Source organism: Aureococcus anophagefferens, assembly GCF_000186865.1.
Source record: "Aureococcus anophagefferens unplaced genomic scaffold AURANscaffold_29, whole genome shotgun sequence".
NCBI lineage: Eukaryota > Pelagophyceae > Pelagomonadales > Pelagomonadaceae > Aureococcus > Aureococcus anophagefferens.
Window position 1 is genome coordinate 266,489 of NW_008705588.1, and position 24,864 is coordinate 291,352.

The window sequence follows — 24,864 nt, forward strand, 5'->3', positions numbered from 1 at the left end:
CGACGTCGTCGGCGCGTCGCGGGGTCGTGTACGCTGCGCTGTCACGGGTTATTTTAAAGCTGTTCACACTGTCGTCGCCAAGACGCCTCTCCCTGATTGTTGCGCGACGTCGCCTCCCAGGAGGGCACCATCGACCCTGAAGTCCAACGCCGGCGCGATACGGTGCAGCCCGCGTGCCGCCGTGCCGCCCCTCAGCGTTACGACGCCGGCCGCGCCGCCATGGAGGACAGCCTGGGCGACGACGAGGAGGAGGAGGTCGAGAAGATCGACCCGGCGACGCTCGCCCCGGACCTGTACAGCTCGTGCAAGGCCGGCCAGGCCGACTCGGCGCGCGAGCTGCTCGACGTCTTCGTGCCGCCGTTCCACACGGAGGGCGAGACGGGCTGGACGTGCCTGCACTGGGCCGCGCGCCACGGGCTCGTGGAGACGGTGGAGCGCCTCATCCGCGTGAACGCCGCGGAGCCGTACCTCGCGGCCAGGGCCGCGCGCGACGCGCCGCCGGCGGAGCCGCCGCGGCTCCCGCCATCGGCCGACGGCGGCGAGGAGGGCGAGGCGAAGTCAGGGCGACGGGCCCGGCGAGGGCGAGGAGGTCGAGCCGCCCAAGCCCGGCACGGTGAACGTCGTGCCCGGCGACCGGCTCCTGCGGAACACGCCGCTCCACTGGGCGTCGTTCCACGGCCACCTCCGCGTCGCGCGGCTCCTCCTCCAGGCGGGCTACACGAACGACGACGTCGACGAGGTCGGCAACACGCCCCTGCACCTCGCGGCGGCGGGGGGCCACGCGGCCGTCGTCCGCGCGCTGCTCAACGACGGCTCCGACGGCGCGCGGCGCAACGACTTCAGCAACGCGCCCGCGGAGGTGACGACGTCCGAGGAGGTGCGCGCGCTGCTGGCGAAGCACGCGGCGTCCCTGGCGAAGACGGCGGCGGAGCGCCTGGCCATGCGCGGCGCGAACCTGTCGCGGTACCGCGACGTCGCCGCGGAGCTCGCGGCGGCCATCGAGTCCAAGGAGGCGGACGGCGCGGACGCGGAGGTGCTCCAGCAGCAGAGCGCGCGGCTCCGGGCCGCCGTCGCCGCGGCGGAGGCCGAGGCCGTCGCCGAGCCCCTCGTGGCCCGGGGCCGCCGCGCGCTCGCGCGGCTCGAGACGCACATCGTGCTCAAGGAGCAGGTCGGCGCGGTCAAGGCCGCGGCGCCCGTCATCAGCCAGGCGGCCTACACGCGCCTCGTGAACAAGCTCAAGCGCCTCGCGCGCGAGGCGCTCGCGCTCCGCGAGGAGGAGAAGGCCATCGCCGCGGCCGCGGGCGACCGCCTCGCGGCCGAGGACTGCGGCGCGTCGCCGTCGCTTTTAGCGGAGGCCGAGGGCCTGGCGCTGCGGTCCAACGCGGAGTACTGGCTCCACAGCTCCTGCGCGCCGCTCGACGCGCTGCCGTGCGCGGACGCGTCCTGCCAGCGGCCCATGGAGCGCCTCGAGAAGGCCATCGCCGAGGCCGACGCGCACCGCGCGGAGAAGAACCTCGTGAGCCACGCGCGCGCGCTGTTGAGCCGCTTCACGGCGGAGCTCGAGCTCCGCCGGTCCATGGACGCGGTGCCGCAGGTCAAGCTGCCCGTCCCGGACCCGGAGCCGGACTACTGGGCCGAGGAGGACCAGGGCACCATCGAGGAGACGCCCGAGTACCCGCTGCCGCCGGAGAGCGGCGTCTACATCTGGCACCCGTCCGCGAATCTGACGAAGCTCCGCGGCGCGTCGATGCGCCTCGAGAAGGCGCTCGCGCGCGCGACGCAGTGCACGGCCTACCCGGACCTCGTCAACGCGGGCAACGTCAAGCACAAGGCCGTCTCCGAGGAGCTCAAGCAGCTCGAGCGCAAGGACGAGGAGGACAAGGAGACGGCCATCGCCGCCGCGGAGAAGGCCGCGAAGAAGCTCAAGAAGAAGAAGAAGAAGAAGTGAGCGCCGTCTCGCGCGCGCCCGGGGGAGCCTCGTTACACGGCCCCGCTTCCGAGCTGCGCGCGTGGCCATGGGGGGGGGCTCCGGGACGCGCCCCGCACCCTCTGTCCGAGCCGGCCCGCCGGGGCGGCGGCATGCCTTTTGTCCGAACCTTTGGAGCACATGATGCCGCAGATCAGGCTGCCCGGCACGGCCTAGAGGAGGCTGCCCCGCGGTGCCATGTTCTCCTTCCCGTCGCGCCGCACCATGGCGCCGGGCACGAACACGAAGGCCGGCGGCGCCGTCGTCGCCGTCGGCGCGCTCGTGCTCTTCCCGCTCGAGGACGCGGTGCTCGCCATGAACTGCTTCTGGTTCGGCGCGGCCGTGCGGTTCTTCCTGCTGCGGCCCGGCTGGGCCATGGACCGCATGACGGCGCCGAGCGAGCACCGCCTCTACTCGACGCTCGTCGCGACGCTGCGGGGCCTCGGCGCGATGAACTCGGCGCCGCTCCTGCTGAGCGCGCTCGCGCTGCTGGGCCGCCGCGACGGCCTCTTCGCCGGCGCCGCGGAGACGCGCGCCATCTTCGCCGTGCTCGGCGTCGCGCACCTCGGCCAGGTCGTCGTCAACGTGCCCGGCTTCGCGCTCCGCTACGCGGGCGCGCGGCGCGCGCTCCGCGACGCGCTCCGCCTGCGGCCGGGGCTGCTGCCGCCCCACGTCGCGCGCTTCGCGGAGACGCCGCCCTGGCCCACGCCCGACGACGAGATGCTCACCGTGTTCTGCGTCGACGGCGTCCTGGCCGCGCTGAACTTCGCGTGCATCGTCGACGTCGACGGGTAACTTTACTCGCTCTCCAGCGTCGCGCCCGCGGGCGCGGCGTCGACCCAGATCGTCAGCGCCCGGCGGTCCTTGGCCGCGGGCCGGACCTCGTGCCAGACCTTGCGCGAGTCGAAGGCGACGACGCGGCCGAGCTTCGGCGTGACGTCGCGCGCGCCGTTCTGGAACGCCTTCGAGTGGACGCGGAGGCAGCCGCCGTCGTCGATGGGGTCCCAGCCGTCGTCGTTGACGTAGAGCAGCAGCGTGATGCGCCGCCGGTCGAGCACGGACCCCGCGACGGCCGCGGCCGCTTCCGCGTCGCCGCCGTACGCGTCCTTGTGGAGGTGGTACGTCGCGTCGGGCGTGTAGGCCGCGATCATCGCCGGCGGCGCGCGGACGTCCAGCGGCTCGCTGCGTCGCAGCGCGTCGCCGACGGCCTCGCCGACGGTCCGCAGCACCAGAAGCGCCTTCCGCAGGCCGTTCTCGCAGCTTTCCGGGATCGCGTCGTCGAAGGGCAGCGTCTCCGAGAACTGGCGCGGCGCGCACGCGTGCCGCGCGGCCCGCAGGCAGCCGCAGGCGCGCCGCTCCTCGATCTCGAGCATGGCCGCGCGCCACGCGGCGTCGCGGAGCTTCCACCGGCAGTCGACGACGACGACGCCGCCCGCCGCGAGCGTCGCGGCGAGCTCCGCCGGCGGCGGCACGGCGTCGCGCACGCTCGCGGCGATGGCGACGCGGTGCGCGAAGGGGAAGGTCGCGAGGGCGCGGTCCGGCGCGCCCGCGCGCTTCCGCCGGTACGCCTCCGCCGTCGCGTCCGCGAGGCACCGCCGCCGCGACGACAGCGCCTGGACCTCGAAGGCGTCCGCGTAGGGCCGCGCGCCGAGGGCCGTCGCCCGCTCGGCGTAGGCCCGCGCGCGGGGGCCGAGGTGGGCGCAGGGCTCGCGCGCGACGAGCGCCTCGTAGACCTCGCGGTTCGCGGCCGCCGCGCCCTTCAAGCTCAGGCTCTCGTCCTCGAGGTCCGCGGCGGCCATCGTGTCCTCGATGGTCGCGTAGGACTCCTTCGCGTCGCCGTCCAAAATCGCGGCGAAGCGCCGCGACAGCGCCTCGTCGCACTTCCGCGCGGACCGCTCCGCGGCCGTCTCCGCGTCCGCGGTGCCGTCCTCCGACCGCTGCTTCGCGGCGACCTGGGCCTCCTTGGCCGCGCAGCCCGCGTGGCAGGTCACGCGCCGGGCGCCGGCCGCGTCGCCCATCGCCGCGAGCCGGTCCGCGTCGCGGAGCGCGCGCTTGAGGTCCCACTGGCCCGCGAACGCGGAGCCGCGCGCGACCAAAGCTCTTTTGGCCAGATCGCTGCCGGCGTCGGCGAGCGCGAAGGCGTAGCCCGCGTCCTCGACGGCCCGGCCCTGGCGCCCGCAGGCGACGTGGTGGAAGCTCCGCGCGACGAGCGCCTTCGCCGCGGCGACGCGCGACTCGGCGCCCGGGAAGCAGCCGTCGCCCGACCTCCGCTCCTCCGCGCCGCGGTCCGCGAGGAACGTCCAGGGGCTGTCGAGCTGGCCGCCGCGCCGCGGGCCGCAGCCGAGGCACCCCTCGAGCATGGCGTCGCCGCGCCAGTCCATGGTCGGCGGGCCCCAGGGGTTCTTATCTTCGACGCCTTTGCCCCACGTTAACGCGCAGAGCGCGACGGTGCAGTAGTCGCAGCCGCGCTCGAAGTCGCCGACGTCCGCGGCGAGCTCGCCGTCCTCGACGCAGCGCTCCGCGAAGGCGACGTCTCTGGAACGAGCGGACACGTCTTGCTGGGCTGCCATAGTCGCCTTTCGTGTTCACCGGCGGCACCGTCGGCATGATGAACTTTGCGGTACGCGGTCGATTGAACTCGGACTCGAGTTTTTCAGCCGTGCGAGGTGGTCGTCGCGGCAACCACCCCTGTTGCAGCCGCGTCGCGCATGATCGTGAGGACCGCAGCCATGGGAGCGCCTGGCAAAATGCTCCCCGCCCTCCTGCGCCACGCGCCCGTGCGCGGGCGCGCGACCATGGCGCTGTCTCCGGCCCTGGAGGCCGGGGGCAAGTACCTCGCGGCGCTGGTCCCCCTGCGCGGCGGCGCGTCGGAGGGCGGCCCCATCGGCAAGTTCTTCCTCGGCGACGAGAACGTCGTCGCCTTCAAGGTCGGCCTCGCCTTCGCGCTCTGCGCCTTCAACGCGCTCTGCTGGGGCGCGCCGCTGCGCTACAAGCGGTTCACGGGGAACCCGAAGAAGCTTAGCATCGCGTCGACGTTCAGCGGCGGCGTCTTCCTCGCGCTGGCCTTCGGCCACATGATGCCCGAGGCGGCGAGCGCCTTCGGCGCCGGGGGCGCGCGGCCCGCGTGCCTCTGGACGCTCGCGGGCTACCTGCTCATCTGGTCCGTCGAGCGGTGGTCCGCGCCGGCGCACGCGCCGCCGGACTTTGGGCACAACGCCGTGCCGGCGCCCGGGGGCGAGGGCGAGGCCAAGGCCCACGGCGGGTCCGCGGCCATGCTCCTGGGCGCGCTCTCCGTGCACTCGATGCTCGAGACGATGGCGCTCGCCGTCGCGCGGACGAAGACGGCGGCGCTGTTGCTCAGCGCGTCCATCGCGCTGCACCAGCCGGCGGAGTCGCTGGCGCTGGTCGTCGCGCTGTTGCGCAGCGGCATGCCCTCGCGGCGGTTGCTCCGGCTCCTCCTCACGTTCACGGCCATGGGGCCGATCGGCGCGGGCCTCGGCCTCGGCCTCCAGCGCGCGTTCGGCGGCGCGATCGGCGGCGCGCTCGACGGCGCCCTCATCGCCCTCACGGCGGGCACCTTCGTCTACGTCGGGGCCACGGAGGTCATCCCCGAGGAGTTCGAGGGCGAGGCCGCCTCGAAGGCGAAGGTCCTCGCGCTCGTCGCGGGCGTCTGCACGATCCTCGGCCTCGCCCACTTCGCCGAGGTCCTCGAGGCGAGCATCTAGGCGGCCTCGCGCGCCGTGCTCCTCCCGCTCCTCCCCGCGCGCCCGCTCCACTAAGCACCACGTCGCTCGCGAGGGTGTGTGACGCGCGCCGCGGCGCCGGCCGCGCCTACTTGACGTACTTGGACTGGGGGATGGGGTCGACCTTGATGCCGGAGTACTTGCCGAACTGGTGGTAGTTGGGGATGCGCGTGAGGCCCTTCTCCTCGAGGGACTTCTGGTAGTACTTGTAGCCCATGTTGCGCCGCGCGTCGTAGGCCTTCTTGATGCGGTGCTTGTCGAGCCAGCCCTGGATGTCGTTGAAGTACTCGGAGCCCTCGAAGGGGCCGGGCTCCTGGAGGTCGTCCCAGGTCTCGAGATCCTTGACGGCCTTGGTCGAGATCCAGCCGGCGACGGGCTTGTCGATGTAGAGGCGGATGGGCGTCGTCTCCCACGACTTCGGGTCCACGGGGACGACGAACTCGCCCGTCGCGCAGACGACGGTCTTGCAGGCGACCTCGCCGACGACGGGCGACTTGAGGTCCGGGCCCTCGCGGACCGTCGCGACCTTGGTGAAGACCTTGTAGAAGTGCCACTGGTGGTAGCGGTGCGGCGCGAGCTGCGACGTCCAGCCGGGGACGACGTAGCCGCCCATGGGCCGGTCCTTGAGCTCGTTCTCGAGCACGTCGCCGCGGAGCTCGGCCTCCTCGTCGAAGAGGGGCGGGCCCAACACGTAGTCGGGGAAGACCTGGGTGAAGACGTCGCGGCCCTTGACGCGCTTCCAGTACTGCCAGCACCGCGGCCGCGCCTGCATGTTGCGCCGCGTGAACTTGCACCACCAGCAGCGCGCGAGGAGGCACGTCCACAAAATGTCGCAGACCGTGTAGGACGCCTCGTCGGGGCCGCACATCCACGAGTCCCACATGTTCGCGCACTCGTTCGTCTCCATGACGCCCTCGAGCGCGTCGAACGCGCCGTAGAAGTGCATCATGTGCTCGTTGAAGAGCTCGTCGCTGTACTTCATGTCGTGGAGCGTCTTGCGCTTCTGGTTGATCAAAGCGGCCATGGCGGCCTTGAGCTCCGGGTCCGCGCACTTCTCGACGGCGGCCGTCAATTTTTTTATCCCGTCGAAGATGTGCTGCGTGATCTTGAGCATGGACCCCTCCTTGCTCCAGCCGCAGACCTCGACGCGGTAGAGCAGCGTGTAGGAGACGACGTCCATCTCGTAGTGCTCGTCCATGAGCTCGTCGTAGCGCTTGAGCATGTACGACTCCGGCGGGGGCTTCAGGGGCACGCGGCCGATGGGCAGCTCCTGGATCCACTCGATGATCTTGCGCGGCTCGCTGACGACCGTGCCCCCGCAGACCAGGGTCGGCAGCGTCGCCTTGGGGTTGAGCTTGAGGTACCACTCCTCGAGGTTCTCGAGCTTCTCCTCGTCGACGGGCTTCGACGTGTACTTGACGCCCTTCTCGATGAGCAGCATGCGCGCGCACTGGCTGTGGTAGTCCAGCGGCGACTCGTAGAGGATGATCTCCCCGCCCTCGAACTCGACGAGGGCCGCCATGCTCGGCGGCGCAGTGGACTCGGCGGCCTTTCCGATCGATGCCTCGATGGTCGAAGCGGGGCAACCCGTGCAACATTAGCTGCCGCATCCTTTAAAAACGAAGGCAGGATTGCCGCAAGCTTGCGAGACGTCGACGAGCTCTTGCGCGAGCTCTTGTCGTCCACCATGACGACGCAGCGAGCCGTGCGCGGCAGCGACCTGACGCTCCACGTGCTCGGCGAGCACTACGAGGTCGTGCGCCTCGGGCCCGGCGCGGCGATCCCGGCGGACCTCTTCTCCTCGAACCCGTCGTCGAGCCTCGTGTCCATCACGCGCACGGCCGACGAGCTGTCGATCATCCGGCCGCGCGGCGCGCGGCGCATCGACGGCGAAAAGCTCGAGGCGGGCTGGCGCGCGCTCAAGGTCCAGGGCCCGCTGCCCTTCCACCTCGTCGGCGTGCTGAGCCACCTGTCCGCGACGCTGGCCGCGGCCGGCGTGTCCATCTTCGTCAACAGCACCTACGACACGGACTACGTCATGGTCAAGGACGACAAGCTCCACGCGGCCGTCGACGCTTTGAAGGCCGGCGGCTCGACGGTCCACGGCTTCAAGGCCAAGAAACCCAAAAAGGCGTCGCTCGAGGACGCGTTCGCGAACGCGGGCCAGGCGCCCCCCGAGAAGAAGGTCAAGGACAAGAAGAAGAAGGAGCGCAAGGCCGCGGCGCCGCTCGACAACGACGCGGCGGCGCTGAACGACTGCTTCGCGTCGTACGTGCCCGCGGCCGAGCCCGTCGCGGCGCCGCCGGACGACGACTCGGACTCGTCGTCCGACGACGGCCTCGCCGCGTCCTTCCGCGCCGCGACGACGGAGAAGCGGCCGAGCGGCCTCGCCGCGGACCTCAAGGCCGAGTTCGCGTCCCTCGTCGACACGGACGCGATCGTCGCTCCCGAGCCGCCGCGGAAGCTCAGCCTCGCGCCGCCGCCCGCGCGCTACCCGGGCGCGGCCCTCGTCAACCGCCCGCCGGCCAAGTCGACCATGACCGGTGACCCGGTCATGGTCGACAACCGCTTCACGCAGTCGTCGACGAAGCTCGCCGCGGGCTTCGGCGTCTGCGGCAACGCGCCCCTCGGCGACGTGCCGGCGGCGCGGCCCCAGATCGCGCCGGCGAGGCCGCCCCAGACCGCGTCCGTGGGCGAGGCCTTCGGCTCCGCGATCGACGGCTGGTCGAACGCGCCGCGGCCGCCGACGAGCCCCGGCGGCGGGTTCCCCGGCGGGCTCTAGCTGTTTTTGTACGCCGCTCATTTAACGTTTGATATTCGCGTAACTCCTGTTTTTATTTGCATCCTGCGCCTCGCCGAGGCGGACGATGAGGTCGTGCATGGTGGAGGTACTACGGTCGGTCGTGGAGCCTTCGAGGCCTCGCCGCCGTCGGTCGGTGGCCGACGGTCTGTCGTGTCTCTCGTGTTCGCCGTGTCGCTCGCTTTTTCCCGGAATCTGCCAGAGCTTGTCTCGTCGCAAGCACCCACAAGGAGATCTCGACTCCACAAAGCAAGCGTTCGCGCACCGCCCACACTCACAGCTAGCGTTCACGAACACGGCAGCTCACGCAATGAACGCTTCGCATTCGCAACTGCTCGCAACCGTTTGCGCCGCCATCGCGTTCGCACGCCTCCTAACCTTCGAGAATGCCGCCGACCTCAAGTTTTTCGGCGGCGTGCCGTTCGCCCTCGATTTCTGGCACGCCGTGCGCGGCGCGCCGCCGCCGACGCTCTTGAAGCTCCCGTGCGACCAGATGGACCGCGCGCTCGACGCGAATCAGCCGATACTGTTCGAGGGTTGCATTCCGGACGGCGTGGGACTGACGGACCAGATCAGAGTGAGACTGCGTTACGGGTATCCTAGGCGTATCCTGGCTCCTCTGCTCCCCCGCCGCGGCCGGAAAGGCGGAGCGGGGACTGCGAAGCCAGGCCGGGGAATGAGAATGTGCACGCCGCAGCGTGCAGGGAGGCGGGCGGGCGCCACGGCACCGCGCCGGACGATGGTCGTGCCCGAGGCGTTGTCCGTCGGTCGCATGACGGCGCCCGTCGTGACGCATTTCTTCCACGCGGGACGGACGGCCGTCTACTACCTCCACGCACACATGGACCGGTTCCTCAGCTTCTGCCTCCAGGAGGAGAAGCGGTGGACGCTCGTCGCGCCGCGGCACTTCAAGCACTTCCAGCACCGCTGGTCGGGCAGCGCGGAGATGATGCTCCGGGAGACGACGCCGGCGCCGCGCCCCGAGGTCACGCAGCGCCGGGGCGACGTGTTGTTTGTCCCGCCGTGGTGGATCCACGAGACGCGCGTCGCGCCCGGCACCAAGAACTTCGGCATGAACATCCACTGGATGTCCCAGGGGCAGGTCCTCGGTTGGGCAGCGCGTCTGCATCACTTCCTCGGCAACCCCTTTTGGTTCTTCGGGACTCATGAGGCGCAAGCGTCGCCGAGCGGCCCGCGCCGCGGTCCGCCGGCGGCCGCCGCCGCGGCGCTCGCGGCGACTTCGCTCGCCTCCGCTAAGAAAGCCGCGTAGAATCGGGGGAACCTGGCACTGGTTCGCGATGGTCAGGCGCCCATTTGAGACGAGGCCCGGGCGCGGCCCGGGCGGCGCGCCGACGCATGGCCGACGCCTCCGCGAGTCCTTCCGCACCCGACGGCGCCGACCCCCGGCGAGACGATTGCCACTGGAAGGTCGTCTCCGTCGCATGCGATGAGAGGCAGTCGTAGTACGTCGCGTGCGCCTGGGCAAATGGCGCGCGCGCTGCTGCTGCTCTTCTGCGTCGCACGTTACACCGTCGCCGTCACGCCGACAGCAGAGCTCACGTTCGCCACCACGACGCTCGGCGCCGCCCCTGCATCCTTTGGCGTCGCGCTACCGACGAGCAAGGGCAGCGCCCTGCGCCTCACGCTGCGCTGGGCCGGCGGCCTCGCCGACGGCTGCGCGCCCGAGGTGGACAAGTGGAGCGACGTCGCGAGCGTCGCGCACGACGGCTTCGGCCTGCTCGCGGCCCGGAGCCCGAACTGCACGTTCGTCGACCGCGCGGCGGCCGCCGCCAAGGCGGGCGTGCGCGCGCTCGTCGTCTACAACACGGTCGAGGGCATCTACCGGAACCGGTCGTACGCCGAGGACAAGTACGACTACGACTGCGGCAACGGGCGCGGCGCGGTGGACGCGTCGTCCTACGCGTCGAACGACGCGTACAAGGAGGACCGGCTCGCGGGCTTCCCCGGGTCGTCCTGCGCGACGGGCTCGTCCTGCGAGAGCGGCCGCTGCCTCTTGACGGGCAACGGCGGCGAGGTCTGCTGCGCCTGGGACACCTACATGACCATGGCCGGCGACGCGGCGGAGACCGTCGGCGCGGTCTCCGCCGTGTTCGTCACGATGCGCGACGCCGACAAGCTCCGCGGCAACGCGAACCTCGCGACGCCGGCGCCGAACGCCGTCGCGGCGACGCTCTGGGACGACGGCCAGGAGAGCCTCGTGTCCTGGAGCTCCGTGTTGATTTGGTTGTTGGGCGTCTGCACGTGCGCGTACGCCGCGTGGGCGTCGGGCGACGACATCCGGCGGCGCGCGAAGCGCGGGTCGGACCCGGCGGCGAGCGTGGCCATCGACGGCGGCGACGACGACGACGCGCCGGAGTTCGAGCTGACGCCGGCCCACGCCGTGGGGTTCATCTGCGTCGCGTCGGGCGCGTTGTTGGTGCTCTTCTACGTGGACATGTACTTCGTGGTCATCTGCGCCTTCGCGCTGTCGTCGGCGTCGTCGACGACGGCCGTGCTCTGGCGGCCGCTCCTGGGTCGGATCCGCTCCTGCGCGCGGCGCGAGCTCTTCGAGAGCCGCCATTTCGGCGCCGTGTCGCTCCTCGACGTCGCGTCGGCGGGCCTGGGCGTCTCCTGCTCGCTCTGGTGGCTCGCGGCGCGGCGCGCGTCCTACGCCTGGGTGCTCCAGGACACGTTCGGCATGTGCCTCTGCGTGCTCTTCCTCAACGTGATCAAGCTCAACAGTCTGAGGGTCGCGGCGATGCTGCTATCCATGGCGTTCTGCTACGACATCTTCTTCGTCTTCCTGAGCCCCTACTTCTTCGAGGAGTCGATCATGGTCAAGGTGGCCACGGGCAAGGGGCCGTCGAAGGACGCGGACTATTGCGAGAAGTACCCGGCCGACGACGACTGCCAGTCGACGCAGCTGCCCATGCTGCTCATGCTGCCGCGCTTCGGCGAGGTGGGGGGCGGCTACACCATGCTCGGCCTCGGCGACATCGTCCTGCCGGGCCTGCTCGTGTCCTTCGCGGCGCGCTACGACGCCGCGGCCGCGGCCGCGCACGGCACGCGGCTGCCCAAGTACTTTTTGCTCATGGTCGCGGGCTACGCGGCGGGCCTGGCCATGGCGAACGTCGCCGTCGCCGTCTTCCAGCTCGGCCAGCCGGCCCTGCTCTACCTCGTCCCCTGCACGCTCGGCGTCTTCCTCCTCTACGCGCGGTCCGAGGGCACGCTCCCCATGTTCTGGCGCGGGCCGCCGGCGCTCAACGGCGGGCCGCCGCCGAAGAGCGACGGCCGCCAGCTCGGCAACCTCCCCTACCAGAACGAGGACGAGGCGCTCCTCAAGATCTCCATCTAGGGGACGCCCCTTTTTTCGGCGCGGTTTTTAACGCGCGCGCCTAGAAGATCTTGGCGAGGCGCCACTCGACGTCGTCCAAATCCGTCGTGAGGAAGCGCCACGTCGACAGCTGGCGCTTCTCGACGACGACCGTCTGCCCCGCGGCCTCGACGCTCATGCGCTCGTTGCTCTCGAAGAGCACGTCGAACTCGCAGGACACGAAGGGCGCCTCGACGGCGCCGTGCTCGTCGCCCCGCGCGGCGCGGAGCTCCGTGAGCTCCTCGCCCATGGAGACGAGCATCTTCGACCGCGCCTCGTCCGTCTCGAGGTCGTGCAATAGGTCGTCGTAGCCCCGGAGCGCGTGCTCGAGGTCGCGCTCGCGCTCCGTGGCGAAGGTGTCGCAGACGGCGGCGCGCAGGGACCGCCGCGCGAGCGCGGACTCCTCGAGCGTGTAGGTCATGGCCCGGTCCGCGCCGTGGAGCTCCTCGGCCGTCGCCGAGAGCACGCGCGCCATCTGAGGCGTGCACGTCCGCTCGAGCAGGCCGAGGTCGCGCGTCGTCGACCGCCGGTACACGAGCGCGTTGAGCGTCTCGTAGGCGTGCGCCGCGCCCTCGACGAACTCGCCGAGGCCGCTCGCCGTCGCCAGCTCGGCCTCGTCGAGCGGCGGCATGGTGCACTGCAGCGCCAGCGCCATGCGCGGCACGGCCCAGACCAGGGAGGCGTCGCAGGCGCCGCTCTCGAGGAGCGTCTCGTAGAGCCTCGACGCGTGGGTGACCTGCGCGAAGATGCGCTGCATGGCGCGCGGCTGGAGCTGCCGGCAGGCCGGCGGCGGTGGTGGTCGGCAAGGAAGCTGAGGCAACATCGATTCAGTTTAGGTTCAACTACATGTCTTTTGCGCGCTTCTCGAGCCTCTGCCCTTGGTCATGGGCGTCGTCGCGCCTCTGCCCTTGGTCATGGGCGTCGTCGCGCCTCTGCCCTTGGTCATGGGCGTCGTCGCGGCGGCTGCGCGGGTGCTCGTGAAGCTCTTCCCAAGGCTGCGCTACCCGCCTCGCGGGAGCATCGCGTGGTTGGTGATGATCGCGGAGAGCGGCAGCGACGAGGAGCAGGTGGACGCCGCGTGTGCGCTGGCCAACGTCGCGTACCTCGACGACGCCAGCGAGGTCGCCAAGGCGGGCGGCATCGCGCCGCTCGTCCAGCTCGTGCAGGGTGGCAGCGACGAAGCCAAGATGTACGCCGCGTGGGCGCTGAAGGAACTCTGCCACTACGAGGACAACCGCGGCCCCGTCGGCGCGGCCGGCGGCATCGCGCCGCTCGTCTCGCTCTGCAAGCGCGGCATCGACTTCTCGCCGAGCACGGAGCTCGCGGTATGCTTGCTCGGTTCCGTCTCCCAGCAGGCCGCCGCCGACGCGCCCGAGGAGGAGGAGCCGGCGCCCGCGCCCGCGACGGCCGGCCGCGGTCGGAAGCGCAAGTACGCCAAGAGCGGGGGGCGCGACTTCGGCAAGGTCCTCGCCACGCAGGCGCTGTGGAACCTCGCGTGGGCCAACGACGACAACAAGATGCGGATCGCAGAGGCCATCGGCCTCCATGGCGTCGTCGAGTTCGCCCAGACGGGCAGCGTGTCCCTCGAGTCTGGCTTGCTCGTTTGCGGTGCCAGCTTGGCCGTCAAGCGCAAAGCCTGGCAATTGCTGATCCGGAAGTGCCTCCGCGGCGTAGTCCCCGAGGACATCGAGCTCGTCATTGCTGCCTTCGCCCTCTGATGTCCATGGTCTTTCGGGAGTCGTAAAGGACACTTAGCTCCTGATGGTCGCGAGGTTGCCCTGGCGGGACCGGCCGACGCGGCCCGATTTGTCGGTGGCGCGCCCTTGTCCGGGGCCCGATTGTCCGGGGCCGACGCGGGTCGTGGCGCCGACGGGGCGCGATTGTCCGGGGCCGACGCGGGTCGTGGCGCCGACGGGGCGCCCTTGTCTGACGCGGGTCGTGGCGCCGACGGGGCGCGATTGTCCGCCGGAGGCGACGCGGATCGTGGCGCCGACGGCGAATTTTCCGACGTTGTTGGAGACGGTCTTCGGCGTCGACGAGCGCTGGCCCATGCGGCCGCCGGAGCCCGGCGGCGTGCGCGCGGAGCCGTACGCGCCGGGCGGCGTGCGCACGGTGCCCGCGGGCGAGGTGCCCCGGGGCGTCCCGCCGGGCGAGCCCGAGAGGCCCCGGCTCGTCGCCCCGGGCGAGCCGAAGGCGCCGCGGCCCGTCGCCGCGGCCCGGGGCGACGGCGCCGCGCCGCGGCTCGACGGGCCGCGGGGCGACGGCGCCGCGCCGCGGCTCGACGGGCCGCGGGGCGACCCCGGCGCCGCGGGCCGCTTCTCGCTCGCGTTGCCCCGGGCCTTCATCTGGTTCGAGTTGGGCCGCGAGCCGGGCCGCGGCGCGCCTCGGACGGGCGTCGTCGCGCGGCTCGCGGCCGGCGACTGCTTGCGGCTGTTGGGCGTCTGCGCGCGCGACCCGGCGCGCGACTCCGACGGCGACGGCCGGTTCGAGCCCGACGCGACGGGCGTCGTCTCGATCATGCGCCGCAAACCCCGCGTGAGCGTGCCCATGCCCGCGCGGCCCAGGTGGTCCGCCTCGGAGAACGTGCCCCGGTGCAGGTTCGGGATCGCCGCGTGCACCGAGTCGCGGTGCGCGGGCTCCTCGGGCGCTTTGCGCGCGGACGCCTTGGCGGGCCGCGGCGGCCTCGTCTCCGGCGCGCCGCCGCGCGAGCCCGGCCGCGAGCCCGGGCGGCTCGACGGCGCCGTCGACGGCGCGCCGTCGTCGGCCGCGGGCGCGGGCGCCGCGGCCTCGAGCTCCCGCGCGGTGACGTAGTCCTCCATGCGGCGGCCGGAGACCTTGGGCTTGCGCACGGGCGCGACGGCGTGGAGCAGGGACGGGGGCCGCTTCGCCGGCGCGGGCTTGTCCGGCGGCGCCGCGGCCGGGTTCATCTTCGCGCCGAGGAGGTTCGCCATCGGATTCAGCGACGCGAGGACGTCCTCCATGCGCCGCGCCTTTGGCGCCTCCGCCGACGTCGGCGTCTCCGACGACGGCGGCCGCGTCGCCGCCTCCCCGGCGGGCGGCGTCGCCGTCCGCGGGCGCGACGACGGCGGCCGCGACGGGCCCGGCGACGGCGACGGCGTCGGCGACGGCCTCGGGTCCGGCGCGGGCGCGTCCGCGGGCGGCGTCGCGCCGTCCCAGGAGTCGGGCACGCCCCCGGCCGCCGCGGAGAAGCGCAGCTCCTTCTTGCCCGCGGCCGTGATCTCCACGGTCATGACGACGTTCGACAGCGGCGCCTCCGCGGACTCCATGAACCCCGCGGCCGCGCCCTCGGCCTCCAATCGCGCCGCGGCCTCGGCCGCGTCGAGCTCCTCGTCCAGCGCGAAGAGCTCGCTCAGGTCCTCCATGGCGTAGGGGTGGTAGGAAAAGCGGTGCTCCCGCCGCTTCTGCTCCAGCAGCGCCTCGCGCTGCTCCTCGGTCCGCCCGACATGGATTGGGGGCTCGTCGGACGAGTGGTCCACGTCGCCGCGCGCGACGCGGCCCTGTGTGCGGTGCGACGCGAGCTTGCCGCCCGCGCCGCCCACGCCCTCGCCGGGGACGACGAGGCAGAAGACGTCGAGGCCGAACCATTGGTTGTCCGCGAGCCACGCGTCGACGGGGCCGACGACGGGCAGGTGACCCGCGAGCTTCGCCGCGGCCGTGTTCCGCAGCGCGTAGCAGTGCATGCCCAGCGTGTACTCCGGCCGGAAACAGCAGTTGCCCGTGCCCTCGGCGTAGCGCCGCTGGCCGTAGTCGTGGAAGCCGAGGTAGACGACGTCACACCGCGCGTGCCAGAGCCGCGGCCAGAGCCTGGGCAGGAAAAGGGTGATTCAACGTCGCTTCAACGTGAGTGTTTCGCGCGCGCGCGTTCCGGAAAAAGCGTCTACGCTTCGAGACCGTTCCGAGAGATGATCGCTCGTCCAAAAGTCAGCCAAAACGAGTGGAAAACGGCCGAGATATGAGCCTTTGAAGTTGGGAATTTCGCTCTCTTTTGCTGCCCTGGCCAGAGCCTCGCGATCTGGAACGCGAAGCGCGGGTGGAGCTTCACGTCGTCCTCGCAGATGAGGTGCCAGGAGTCCTTGGTGCCCCGCGGAGCGATGCGGCGCCAGATGGACGCGTGGCTCAGAGCGCAGCCCTGCTCGCCGAACGACGCGAAGCGGCAGCCGGGCTCGACGGACGGCTCGCGGTCCGCCAAATTCGACGCGTCCCAGAGCGGCTCGAACATGCCGTTGAGGAAGGACCCGCCCCGGTGGAGCTGGAAGCCGTCGAAGGCCTCGACGACGTCGACGGCGACGCCGTCGCCGAGCGCCTTCGGCGCGTCCTCGAGGAAGGCCTCGAGGCGGTCCGTGCGCCGCTTGAGATTGATGAGGCTCACGCCCGACGTGAATAAAGTCGTCGCGTCCCAGGGCACCTTCTCGCGCGGCGCCGCGCCCTGGGGCGCCGCGCCCTTGGGCGCCGCGCCCTTGGGCGTCGGCCGCGGGCCCCGCGCCGGCTTCCGCCGCGGCGGCCGCGGCGGCGCGGGCCTGTCCGCGAAGTCCGCCGCCGCGGCGTCGAAGGTCAGCACCGACGGCCGCTCGCTGATCATCAGCGACGTCCGCTCCGTGCAGGCGCTGAAGCGCGACGGCGACAGGCTCTCGGCCAGGCTCTTCTGCGGCAGCGCGAAGGGCTCCGGCTCGGGCTCCGGCTCGGGCTCCGGCGGCTCGGCGATGACGACCTTGACGGGACTGCGCTCCGCCATGGCGTCCAGCGTGCCCATGCCGAGGCCCAGCGGCTCCGCCATGCTGGGCTTCCTAGTACGGAGAGCACATCGTGATCATGAAACGCTCGGGTAAATGTGTGGTTCAACATGATCAATTCGCAAAATGGCTTGTGGTGAAAGGCCGAGCCCTAGCTGCTGATGCCCGTCACGTTCCAGCCGCTGTCGGCCTGGCGGCCCGGCCGCGCCGTCGTCCACGTCAAAGGCTTCGCCGATCGGCTCGACTATTCCAATGCCGCCGTCGCGGCGTGCGCCGATGCGCTGCTCGCAGCCCTGCGAGACCGCGCGGCGCAGCACGCGCAGCTCGCCGTCGCCTTCGACGGCGACGACCTCGCGGCCGGGAGCTTCACCGACGTCGTGCGGCGCGCGCACGAGGAGCTCGGGCTGCCGCTCGTCGCCTTCAAGTACGAGCGCGAGCGCGCCGCCTTCGAGCGGTCCTGGCGGGACCGGCCCGTCGAGTGCTTCCTCGCGCCGGAGCCGCCGGACGGGTTCGACGGATGCCGCTACGCGCGCCTGGGCCTCGCCGCGCTCGAGGCGACGGGCGCGGCCGAGGCGCTGTGCCTCGGCGGCGGACCCGTCGCCGCGCGGGAGCTCCGAGGCTCGGACGCGCTGCCGCCGCCCGCGCGGACCTTCGTCCTCTTTCCCGCGACGCGGCCCGGAGCGTCGGGCGGCGTCGAAGCGAGCGCGCTCCTCGAGCACCGCGCCTCGCCGCGCCTCGTCGTCGTCGACGCGGCCGCGCCGCCGCCGCCGCCGCCGCCGCTCCGACTCTCGAGCGCGGACGCCGTCGTCAAGCTCTCGCGCCTCGCCGGCGCGGGCCTCGGCCTCTTCGCGGCGCGCCGCTTCGCCGTCGGCGAGGTGCTGCTCGACTACGGCGGCGACGTCCTCGGCACGAAGGACGCGATGCGTTTGGGCGACAAGTCGTACCTCATGCGCCTCGGCGGCGACGTCTACGTCGACGCGCGGCGCCGCGACGACGTCCAGGCGCGCTACATCAACGACGCGCGCGACAAGCGCGTCCACAACGTCGCGTTCCGCAAGCTCCCGGACCTCCGGAAGGCCGAGGTCGTCGTCTCGCGGCCCGTGGACGCCGGCGACGAGTTCTACGCGTCCTACGGCACCTTCTACTGGCTCTCCCTCGACATGCGCGGCGAGGTCTCGGCGCGCCTGCCCGAGGACCAGGTCCGCGCGCTCGTCGCCAAGGAGGCCGCGTTCTGGGACGGCGCGCCGCCGAGGCCGCCGGAGCCGCCGGAGGCGGAGGGGGGGGGCGCTTAGTTTTGCTTCTACTCTAGCGTGGATGGTGTGGGTCGTTTTGTGATGACTTAGGCAGCTAAAGCGACTCGGAAAAGCGACGGTTCCAGAAGCCCAGGATGTGCGCGAAGACCTCCTTTGGCAGCGGCGTCGCAGCTGCGACGCGCCGGGCGCGCGTTCGCGCCTTGCCGGCGTTCGGGATCGGCGCGGCGCCGAAGAGTCGCAGGAAGTGCGGCGGAGCCCTCGCGCGGCCCGCGAGGCAAAGATAGCGCAGCGCGAGGAGCGCCGCGACAGGTTCGCGGACGTAACGCGTCCACGATCCGGCCGCTCGCACTCCCTGAGGAATTTGATCAAGTAGTAGTTTTCCCATGCAGGTTGGGCTTCATATCGGTGACGCGCGACGTCGAGCGCATCCACACCATCAGAAGTACGCAGATCGAGCGACGCCCCGTGTCGGAGCAGAGCGACAATGCAATCAGGCGGACCTTCAGCGACGGCACAAATGAGCGGTGTAATCCCTCCTGTTTTTACACAATCCACGTGCGCGCCGTGCGCGACGAGGAGGTCGATGTACATGCTCTGCTTCGTGGCGACAATATGCAAAGGCAGCGCCCACTCCTCATTCCCGGCGTTTGGGTCTGCGCCATGATCCTCAATCAGGCTTCGAACCATCTCCATTTTTACTTCATCACTCGTCTCATCCGAGAACAACGCGCAGGCCAAGACTGGGACAACTCCTAATCGGTCGTTCACGTCGACGGTCCCTGAAGCCAATGCGGCTTCCACACCTCGAAGGTCTCCATCATACACCCTGCGGAAGAATTCGGAAGTTGAAACCATGCTCGTCGACTGCACGGTGCGGGCGAACACACCGGCAATGCACCGTCTCTGCGCGTGAGCGACAAACGCGTCTCTGGCGACTGCGGGCGTGTACCTCGAGCACCACGCGACCACGACGATCACGACGTCATCAAGACTTCATCACTGCAATGTGCCAACCTTGGAGCGATAGAGTATGGCCTGGGATGGAGTGAGACGCTGCCCGAAACGCTGCGACATGTAGTGAGATGGCGCCGCTCAGAATAATCTAGTCCTTATATCACCTCCCCCCTTGCCAGCGCGCCAAACATCCGCTCGAGTTCCGAAATATCCTTCGCGTACGACGTGGCCACGAGCGTCGCGACGTCGTCGAGGTCCCGCGCCGTCTCGCGCGCGCAGTCGACGACCCGCGGCGACGCGTCCACCCCCTGGACCCAGTACTCCGCGCCGTACGTCGTGAGGAACTCGTCGCCTGAATGCGAATCACGTCAGAGTTTCCAGAAGGTGGTTGATTTGCGCGCTGCTCGTCGCCCGCGCTCACGTCCCGCGTCGTCGCGTACGCCAGCAGCGGCGCGGGACCCACGGGGACCAGCGCGCAGTTTTTCCGCGCCCGCGACGCCTCGTAGTAGCTCACCGCCGAGGCCTCGTCGCCCGCGGCGGCCGAGGCGCCGTCGTTGACGAGCGACGCCGTCCAGCCCGTCGGGTTCGGCCTCAGCGGGTTGACGTCGATGAAATACGGCGTGGATACGTCGTCGGCCGCGCCAAAGAGGCTCCGGCCGCCGACGACGTACTGCTTGTAGGCCGCCGAGGCGTCTGGCGCGCGGCCGTCGAAGAAAGGCTCGTCGGTCGCCTGCGCGGGAGCAAACCCTCGACACGCGTCGAGGAGGACTACATCACAATTGACGCGCGTCGAGAGGACTACGTCACAGCGTCAATTGAATGCACACACCGTCCGCCACGTCCGCCAAAAACGCCGAGTCGCCGGTGGGAAAGTGGTTGTCGCGGCCGACGGCGTGCACCGCATAGAAAGCGACCAGCGTCGCGGCGGGCACGTCCGTCGCGGCGAACAGGCCCGTCCCGGCGCCCGCGATCGAGGAGGGCCTGGCTTCCGCGAGCGCCGGCAGTCCCTTCATGCGCTCGAAGGCCGGGTGCGCGAGGAACGCGGGCTGCTGCACCGCGCGCAGCACGTCCAGAGTCAGCGCAACCGCGTCGCCCGCGGCCGCGCGCGCGGCCGCGTCCGCGTCTTCCTTGGACCCGCCGCGGGGCGCTTTCTTTTTGCGCTTCGCGCCGTTCGGATTCTTCAACTCCGCCAAGCGCTTCTTGGCTGCGAGAGGTGTGAGTGAGCTCTGTGTGCTGCAGCGCAGGAATGCACTTGCTGCAGCGCACAGCAGCAAGCATGAATGCGACGGCATGGCCCCGGGGCGCCGCAAGAATTAGTTCGACTTACGGCGCCGACGACGACGGCGTCAAGAATTGGTTCGACGACGGCGCCGACGACGCGGCGTCGAGGAGATGTCGAGGGCGTCCCCTTCAACTACATCAACAACTAATTCATCTTACAGCTGTAGCCTCAAGGACGCCGGCAGCCGTGAAGCATGTGGGTTCCACCCATGCTGCGCGCAGCGTTGGTCGCTCACCTTAGCCTCAGAGACGCGGGCAGCCTTCGAAGCATGTGAGTTCCACCCATGCTGCGCGCAGCGTTGATCGCCATCGCTGCGATGCGCGCGCGCGCGTCAAACAACTACACCTTCGTCTGGTACCATCCGCACAAGTGCGGCACGAGCTTCGCGCTCACGCTCCTGCGCTTCGACTGCCCGAACCTGCCGGACGACGCAGCGCTGGACACGACCGCGAGCACGGCGGCGACGCAGCCGCGGCCGTCGAAGCTCATCGGCGACTTCAAGGCCAAGTACGACTGCGACGCGCGCCTCAACGGCGAGCACACGCGCGTCGGCCGCGAGCGGCGGTCGCGCGACGGGAGCGAGCAGCTCGAGTGGAGCTGGGTCCAGCGCAGCGTCGAGCGACGGGAGTGTTTTTTTGCGTGGATGTCGCCTGAAGATGTGAAGAAATCCGACCCCGTCGCACTTGGTAGGTCCAGCGCAAAGGCTTGTTCGTCACCATCCTGCGCGACCCGCGGGAGCGCATCTTATCCCACCTCGCGCTCGTGATGCAGCACCGCGTCCGCCGCCGGCGGCCGCCGAGCTCGGACCTCTCGAAGCTCGCGGGCGAGAAGTCCGTCTACGTCCGCGGCCTCACTGCGGACCTCGCCGCCGCGGACGCGGGCACCGCCGCGGCGCGCCTCGAGGAGGGATTCCAGTTCGTCGGCATACTCTCACACTGGGCCGCGTCGATCTGCCTCTTCCACGCGCTCTTTCCCGGCGTCGCGTGCCTCGACGACGGAGTTCGCCAACAGCCGGCCCGGCCCGGCGGGCCACGATCGCCTCGCCTACCTCAACGACGCCGGCTGGAACATCTCGCTGACCGACCCGTTCTGGACCGCCGACTTTCCCGACCTCGCCGTCTACGACGCGGCCGTCCGCTGGTTCGACGCGCGACGGCGGGGCGACGACGAGTGCCGGACCATCTGCCCGCCGCGCTTCTTCGGGTCATCATGATGATAAATTTACTTCGCGACGAAGTCCGCGGCCTCGAACTCCGGCGGCGCGGGCGCGAGGTCCGATGCTGGGCAGGTGCCGATGGCCCCCCGGTCGTCGTGGAAGACGACCTCGACGTCTCCGTGGCCGTGCTCGCAGAGGAAGGCGCGGCCCGCGGCGAAAGGCGCGTGGGCCACGCCCAGCTGGTCCACGAGCGCGAGCGCCGCCGGAGCCGCGTCGCGGTCCGCGACGGCCGTCGCGAGCTGGCCGACGGGGTCGAGCGTGCAGCCGTACTCGAGGGCCTTGAACTGGCGCGCCGTCGCGACGCTCCCGTCGCAAAAGACGACCGCCGCGCCGTAGCGCACGGGGTGCAGGTCGTCGCGGCCGTCGCCCTTCGCCGCTCCGAGCGCGGCGTCGTAGGCCCGCCGCGCCGGGCCGCCCGTCGGCACCTCGAGCGTGCGCGACAGGGCCCACTCCTTCTGCTCCCGCGCGTTGAGCCGCGCGTAGGGCGACGCGCGCGGAAGCAGCTCCGCGAGGCTCGTCTCGATCCTCACGCGGAGGCCCGGCGACGCCGTGACGACGCGCGTGGCCGGCTCGCAGAAGGGCGACGAGTACATGAACTCGCGGCAGAGCAAACCCGGCGTGATGGGCCGCGACGCGTCGCAGACGATGTAGACGCAGGCGACCTCCGTCGGCGCCCGCGACCGCGCGGCGACGAGCTGGAGCGCCCCGAAGGCGGTGCGCTCCGCGCAGACGCTGTTGCGCAGCGTGTGCGCCTCGATGTTCGTGCCCACGACGTGGCCCCCGCCGACGAGCGTCACGACGGCGACGACGCGGAACGACGACTGCGACGGCGGCGGCAGCGACGCCCGGATGCGATTGGCCAGCGCCAGCCAGGCGTCGTCGGAGTCGTACCAGCGCAGGAACCGCGCCAGCGCGTAGGTCGCCGCCGCGCCGGCCGCGGCCGCCGCGGCGACGCGCAGGCGCTGCGTCGACATGCGACGAGTTCAAGACGCCGCGGCGTGCGCGCAGAGCTTCATGCTCTCCGAGAAATGCAACTGAAAGGAAAGCAACGACGTTGCCCCCACACCTTACCGCACAATTTAACCACGGGTCACCGCTCCTCGTCCTTGACCTCCTCGCCGCCTTCGCTGTCGTCGTCGCTGTCGTCGTCGCCCTCGACGGGGATGTCGAAGAGGCCCGAGGACCCCTGGTTCGTGAGCGGCGGCGGCTTCCGCCGGGGCGCGTCGGGCGAGCCCTCGATGGCCTCGAGCTTCGTCGAGTCCTCGCCGAGGGGCCGGAGCTTCGCGAGGCCGCCGCCGAGGCCGGACTGGAGCTTGTGGTACTGGAGGGCCGCGTTGGGGGGCTTGGAGGCCCGGATCGACTCCTTGACGTGGAGCGACGCCTTGACCGAGGGTTTCACGTCGAGCTTGCCCATGGTCCGCTCCAGGTTCAGCGCCTGGCGGATGAGGCCCTCGATGCTGTTGAGCTTGTGCTTGAAGTCGTCGAGCTGCTTCTCCGTCTTCTCCTGGTAGTGCGCGAGGTCGTGGTGGATCTCCGCGATTTCGGACGCGATGTGGTCGTTCGAGCTCAGCGTGGACGCGGCCGCGAGGTTGCCCTGCATCTTCGCGCGCTTCTTCGCGACGGCGGCGGCCATCTTCTTGCGCGCCATGGAGCCCTGGCGCACGGTGATGGACTGGCGCGTCGACACGTTGTCGACCTGGTTCGCCGCCTTGTTGCTCACGCTGACGTTCGCGTTGAAGAAGAGGCGGTCGAAGGTCGACGTGGCCCGCGAGCCCTGCTGGGACGCCTCCCGCGCCTCCCGCGCCATGCGGACCAGCTGCGACTTGACCGTGTAGAAGGCCGACGCGACCTTGGCGGCCTTGAGCTCGTTCGGGAAGTACTCGAGGATCTGGTAGAGGCCCGCCGCGGACAGGCACAGCACCTCGATGTAGGTCAGCGCGCAGGCGCACGTCGAGTCCGCCAAATCTAAATTCTCCAGCACAAAGTCCTCGCCCCAGACCGTGCCCCGGCTGAAGGGGATGCCGTGGCGCGCGGCGATGCCGCGCCGGAGCACGAAGAGCGTGTGCGCGATGTCGACGACCTCGAGGGGCGCGAAGGTCATGGTGCCGAGGCGCTGGGAGATCTCGACGATGCAGGCCGCCGACGCCTTGCGCAGGTACCAGACGCGGTGGAGCCACATGGCGTTGTTCGCGGCCGCGGCCTCGCCCCGGAGCGCGAACGACATCATGCCCTCGAGCTTGCGGTAGTTGTGGATGCGGAGCTGGTTCCGCGACTGGCGGAAGAAGGTGCGGCAGCGCCGCCGCAGGGACGACGGGTAGCCCCGGTCCTCCATCATGATGTTGAGCTCGTCCATGGACTGGCGGAACTGACTCCCGTAGACGTCGACCGTGGACAGGATCGAGCAGAACGTGCCGATGATGTAGGCCCACAGGATGCCGCCGGCGACGATGAAGACGATGCCGACGACCATTTCCAAACTGTTCGCCGGCGTGAGGTCCCCGTAGCCGACGCCCGTGATCGTGTAGAGCACGAAGTAGAACGCCGCGATGTACGCGTCCGCCATGGAATTCTTCCCGAAGTGGCGCTTCCCGTACTTGTCCTTCTTCGTCTCCGACAGCGCGTCGAGCCAGGTCCACTTGGACGACGACCGCGCCGTCGCGCAGATGCCCCAGAGGCAGGCCATCCAGTGCGCGACGAGCAGGAACATGCCCGCGAGCTTCATGATCGTCAGGTGCGCGTAGGAGATGGAGATCATCGACTCCCAGCGCGTGAGGATGCGCGACGCCCGCAGCACCCGCGCGAGCTTGAGCAGCCGCAGCAGCCGGATCAGGCGGATCGTGCGCAGCGACGACAGCCAGGACCCGCCCTGCGCGTAGAGCTGGAGCACGTCGATGGGCACGGAGCTCAGCACGTCGATGATGAACCAGGACTGCACGTAGCGCTTCGCGATCTGCTTGCGGCTGCGGATGAGCATGTTGCCCCGGTGCTCGTCGAGGTAGGCGAGGTCGAACTGGACGAAGATGTCCATAACGAAGACCGCGTCGATGACGCGGTTGCTCCAGAAGAGGCCCGTGCCCGGCCGCACCTCCGCGCCCCCGAAGCCCACCTCCACGGGCGTCACGATCGACGTGTAGAGCAGGCAGAAGACCGTGAGGCCGTCCCAGGAGCGCATGGTCGCGCTCGTCGGGTCGAGCGCGCTCGACGCGTCGCTCCGGAGCCGCGCGCGCATGGCCTCGATCTCCTCGCCGAGCTTCGCGTCGAAGCCCTCGCGCACGCCGTTGATCGTCTTCGGGGCCGGGCGCTCGTCCTCGACCTTGTAGGACTTCTTGCCGCGCTTGGCGGCGCGGCGGCCCTTCATGCGCTGCGTCTTGCCGAGCTTGAGGCTCAGCTTGTCCTTGATCGTGTTCCGCTCCTCGTCCGTGAACCAGAGGCTCCGCCAGTTGCGCGTCTTCTCCCTCGGCTTCCCCATGGCCGCGTTCAGGGAAGAAGCCGCTCAGGACGGCGGACGATCTCCCAACATATGGAG

At 70.7% G+C, this 24,864-nt stretch overlaps 6 protein-coding genes across 6 annotated transcripts; 3 read left to right on the forward strand and 3 right to left on the reverse strand.

The window, feature by feature from the left end:
* Positions 1 to 7,396: 7,396 nt before the first annotated feature.
* Positions 7,397 to 7,810, forward strand: AURANDRAFT_32061 (hypothetical protein; the record flags this gene model as incomplete). The annotated part of the gene is made up of 1 exon (XM_009042260.1): positions 7,397 to 7,810. A coding segment is annotated over one exon (414 nt), but the record flags the coding sequence as incomplete, so codon positions are not given.
* A 3,283-nt stretch (positions 7,811 to 11,093) lies between these two features.
* Positions 11,094 to 11,765, forward strand: AURANDRAFT_5364 (hypothetical protein; the record flags this gene model as incomplete). The annotated part of the gene is made up of 1 exon (XM_009042261.1): positions 11,094 to 11,765. A coding segment is annotated over one exon (672 nt), but the record flags the coding sequence as incomplete, so codon positions are not given.
* Positions 11,766 to 11,880: 115 nt separating this feature from the next.
* AURANDRAFT_72438 (hypothetical protein) lies at positions 11,881 to 16,677 on the reverse strand (the record flags this gene model as incomplete). Its single annotated transcript, XM_009042290.1, has 3 exons — positions 11,881 to 12,693; positions 13,814 to 15,707; positions 15,923 to 16,677. The coding sequence occupies 3 exons, from the start codon at positions 16,675 to 16,677 to the stop codon at positions 11,905 to 11,907; spliced, it is 3,438 nt and encodes a 1,145-aa protein (XP_009040538.1).
* A 1,343-nt stretch (positions 16,678 to 18,020) lies between these two features.
* AURANDRAFT_66946 (hypothetical protein) lies at positions 18,021 to 19,196 on the forward strand (the record flags this gene model as incomplete). Its single annotated transcript, XM_009042262.1, has 4 exons — positions 18,021 to 18,130; positions 18,276 to 18,471; positions 18,620 to 18,757; positions 19,020 to 19,196. 4 exons carry the CDS (start codon positions 18,021 to 18,023, stop codon positions 19,194 to 19,196), a joined length of 621 nt encoding a protein of 206 aa, XP_009040510.1.
* A 2,147-nt stretch (positions 19,197 to 21,343) lies between these two features.
* On the reverse strand, positions 21,344 to 22,312 carry AURANDRAFT_66947 (hypothetical protein; the record flags this gene model as incomplete). Its single annotated transcript, XM_009042289.1, has 1 exon — positions 21,344 to 22,312. The coding sequence occupies one exon, from the start codon at positions 22,310 to 22,312 to the stop codon at positions 21,344 to 21,346; it is 969 nt and encodes a 322-aa protein (XP_009040537.1).
* Positions 22,313 to 22,428: 116 nt separating this feature from the next.
* On the reverse strand, positions 22,429 to 24,807 carry AURANDRAFT_66948 (hypothetical protein; the record flags this gene model as incomplete). Its single annotated transcript, XM_009042288.1, has 1 exon — positions 22,429 to 24,807. The coding sequence occupies one exon, from the start codon at positions 24,805 to 24,807 to the stop codon at positions 22,429 to 22,431; it is 2,379 nt and encodes a 792-aa protein (XP_009040536.1).
* Positions 24,808 to 24,864: the final 57 nt, after the last annotated feature.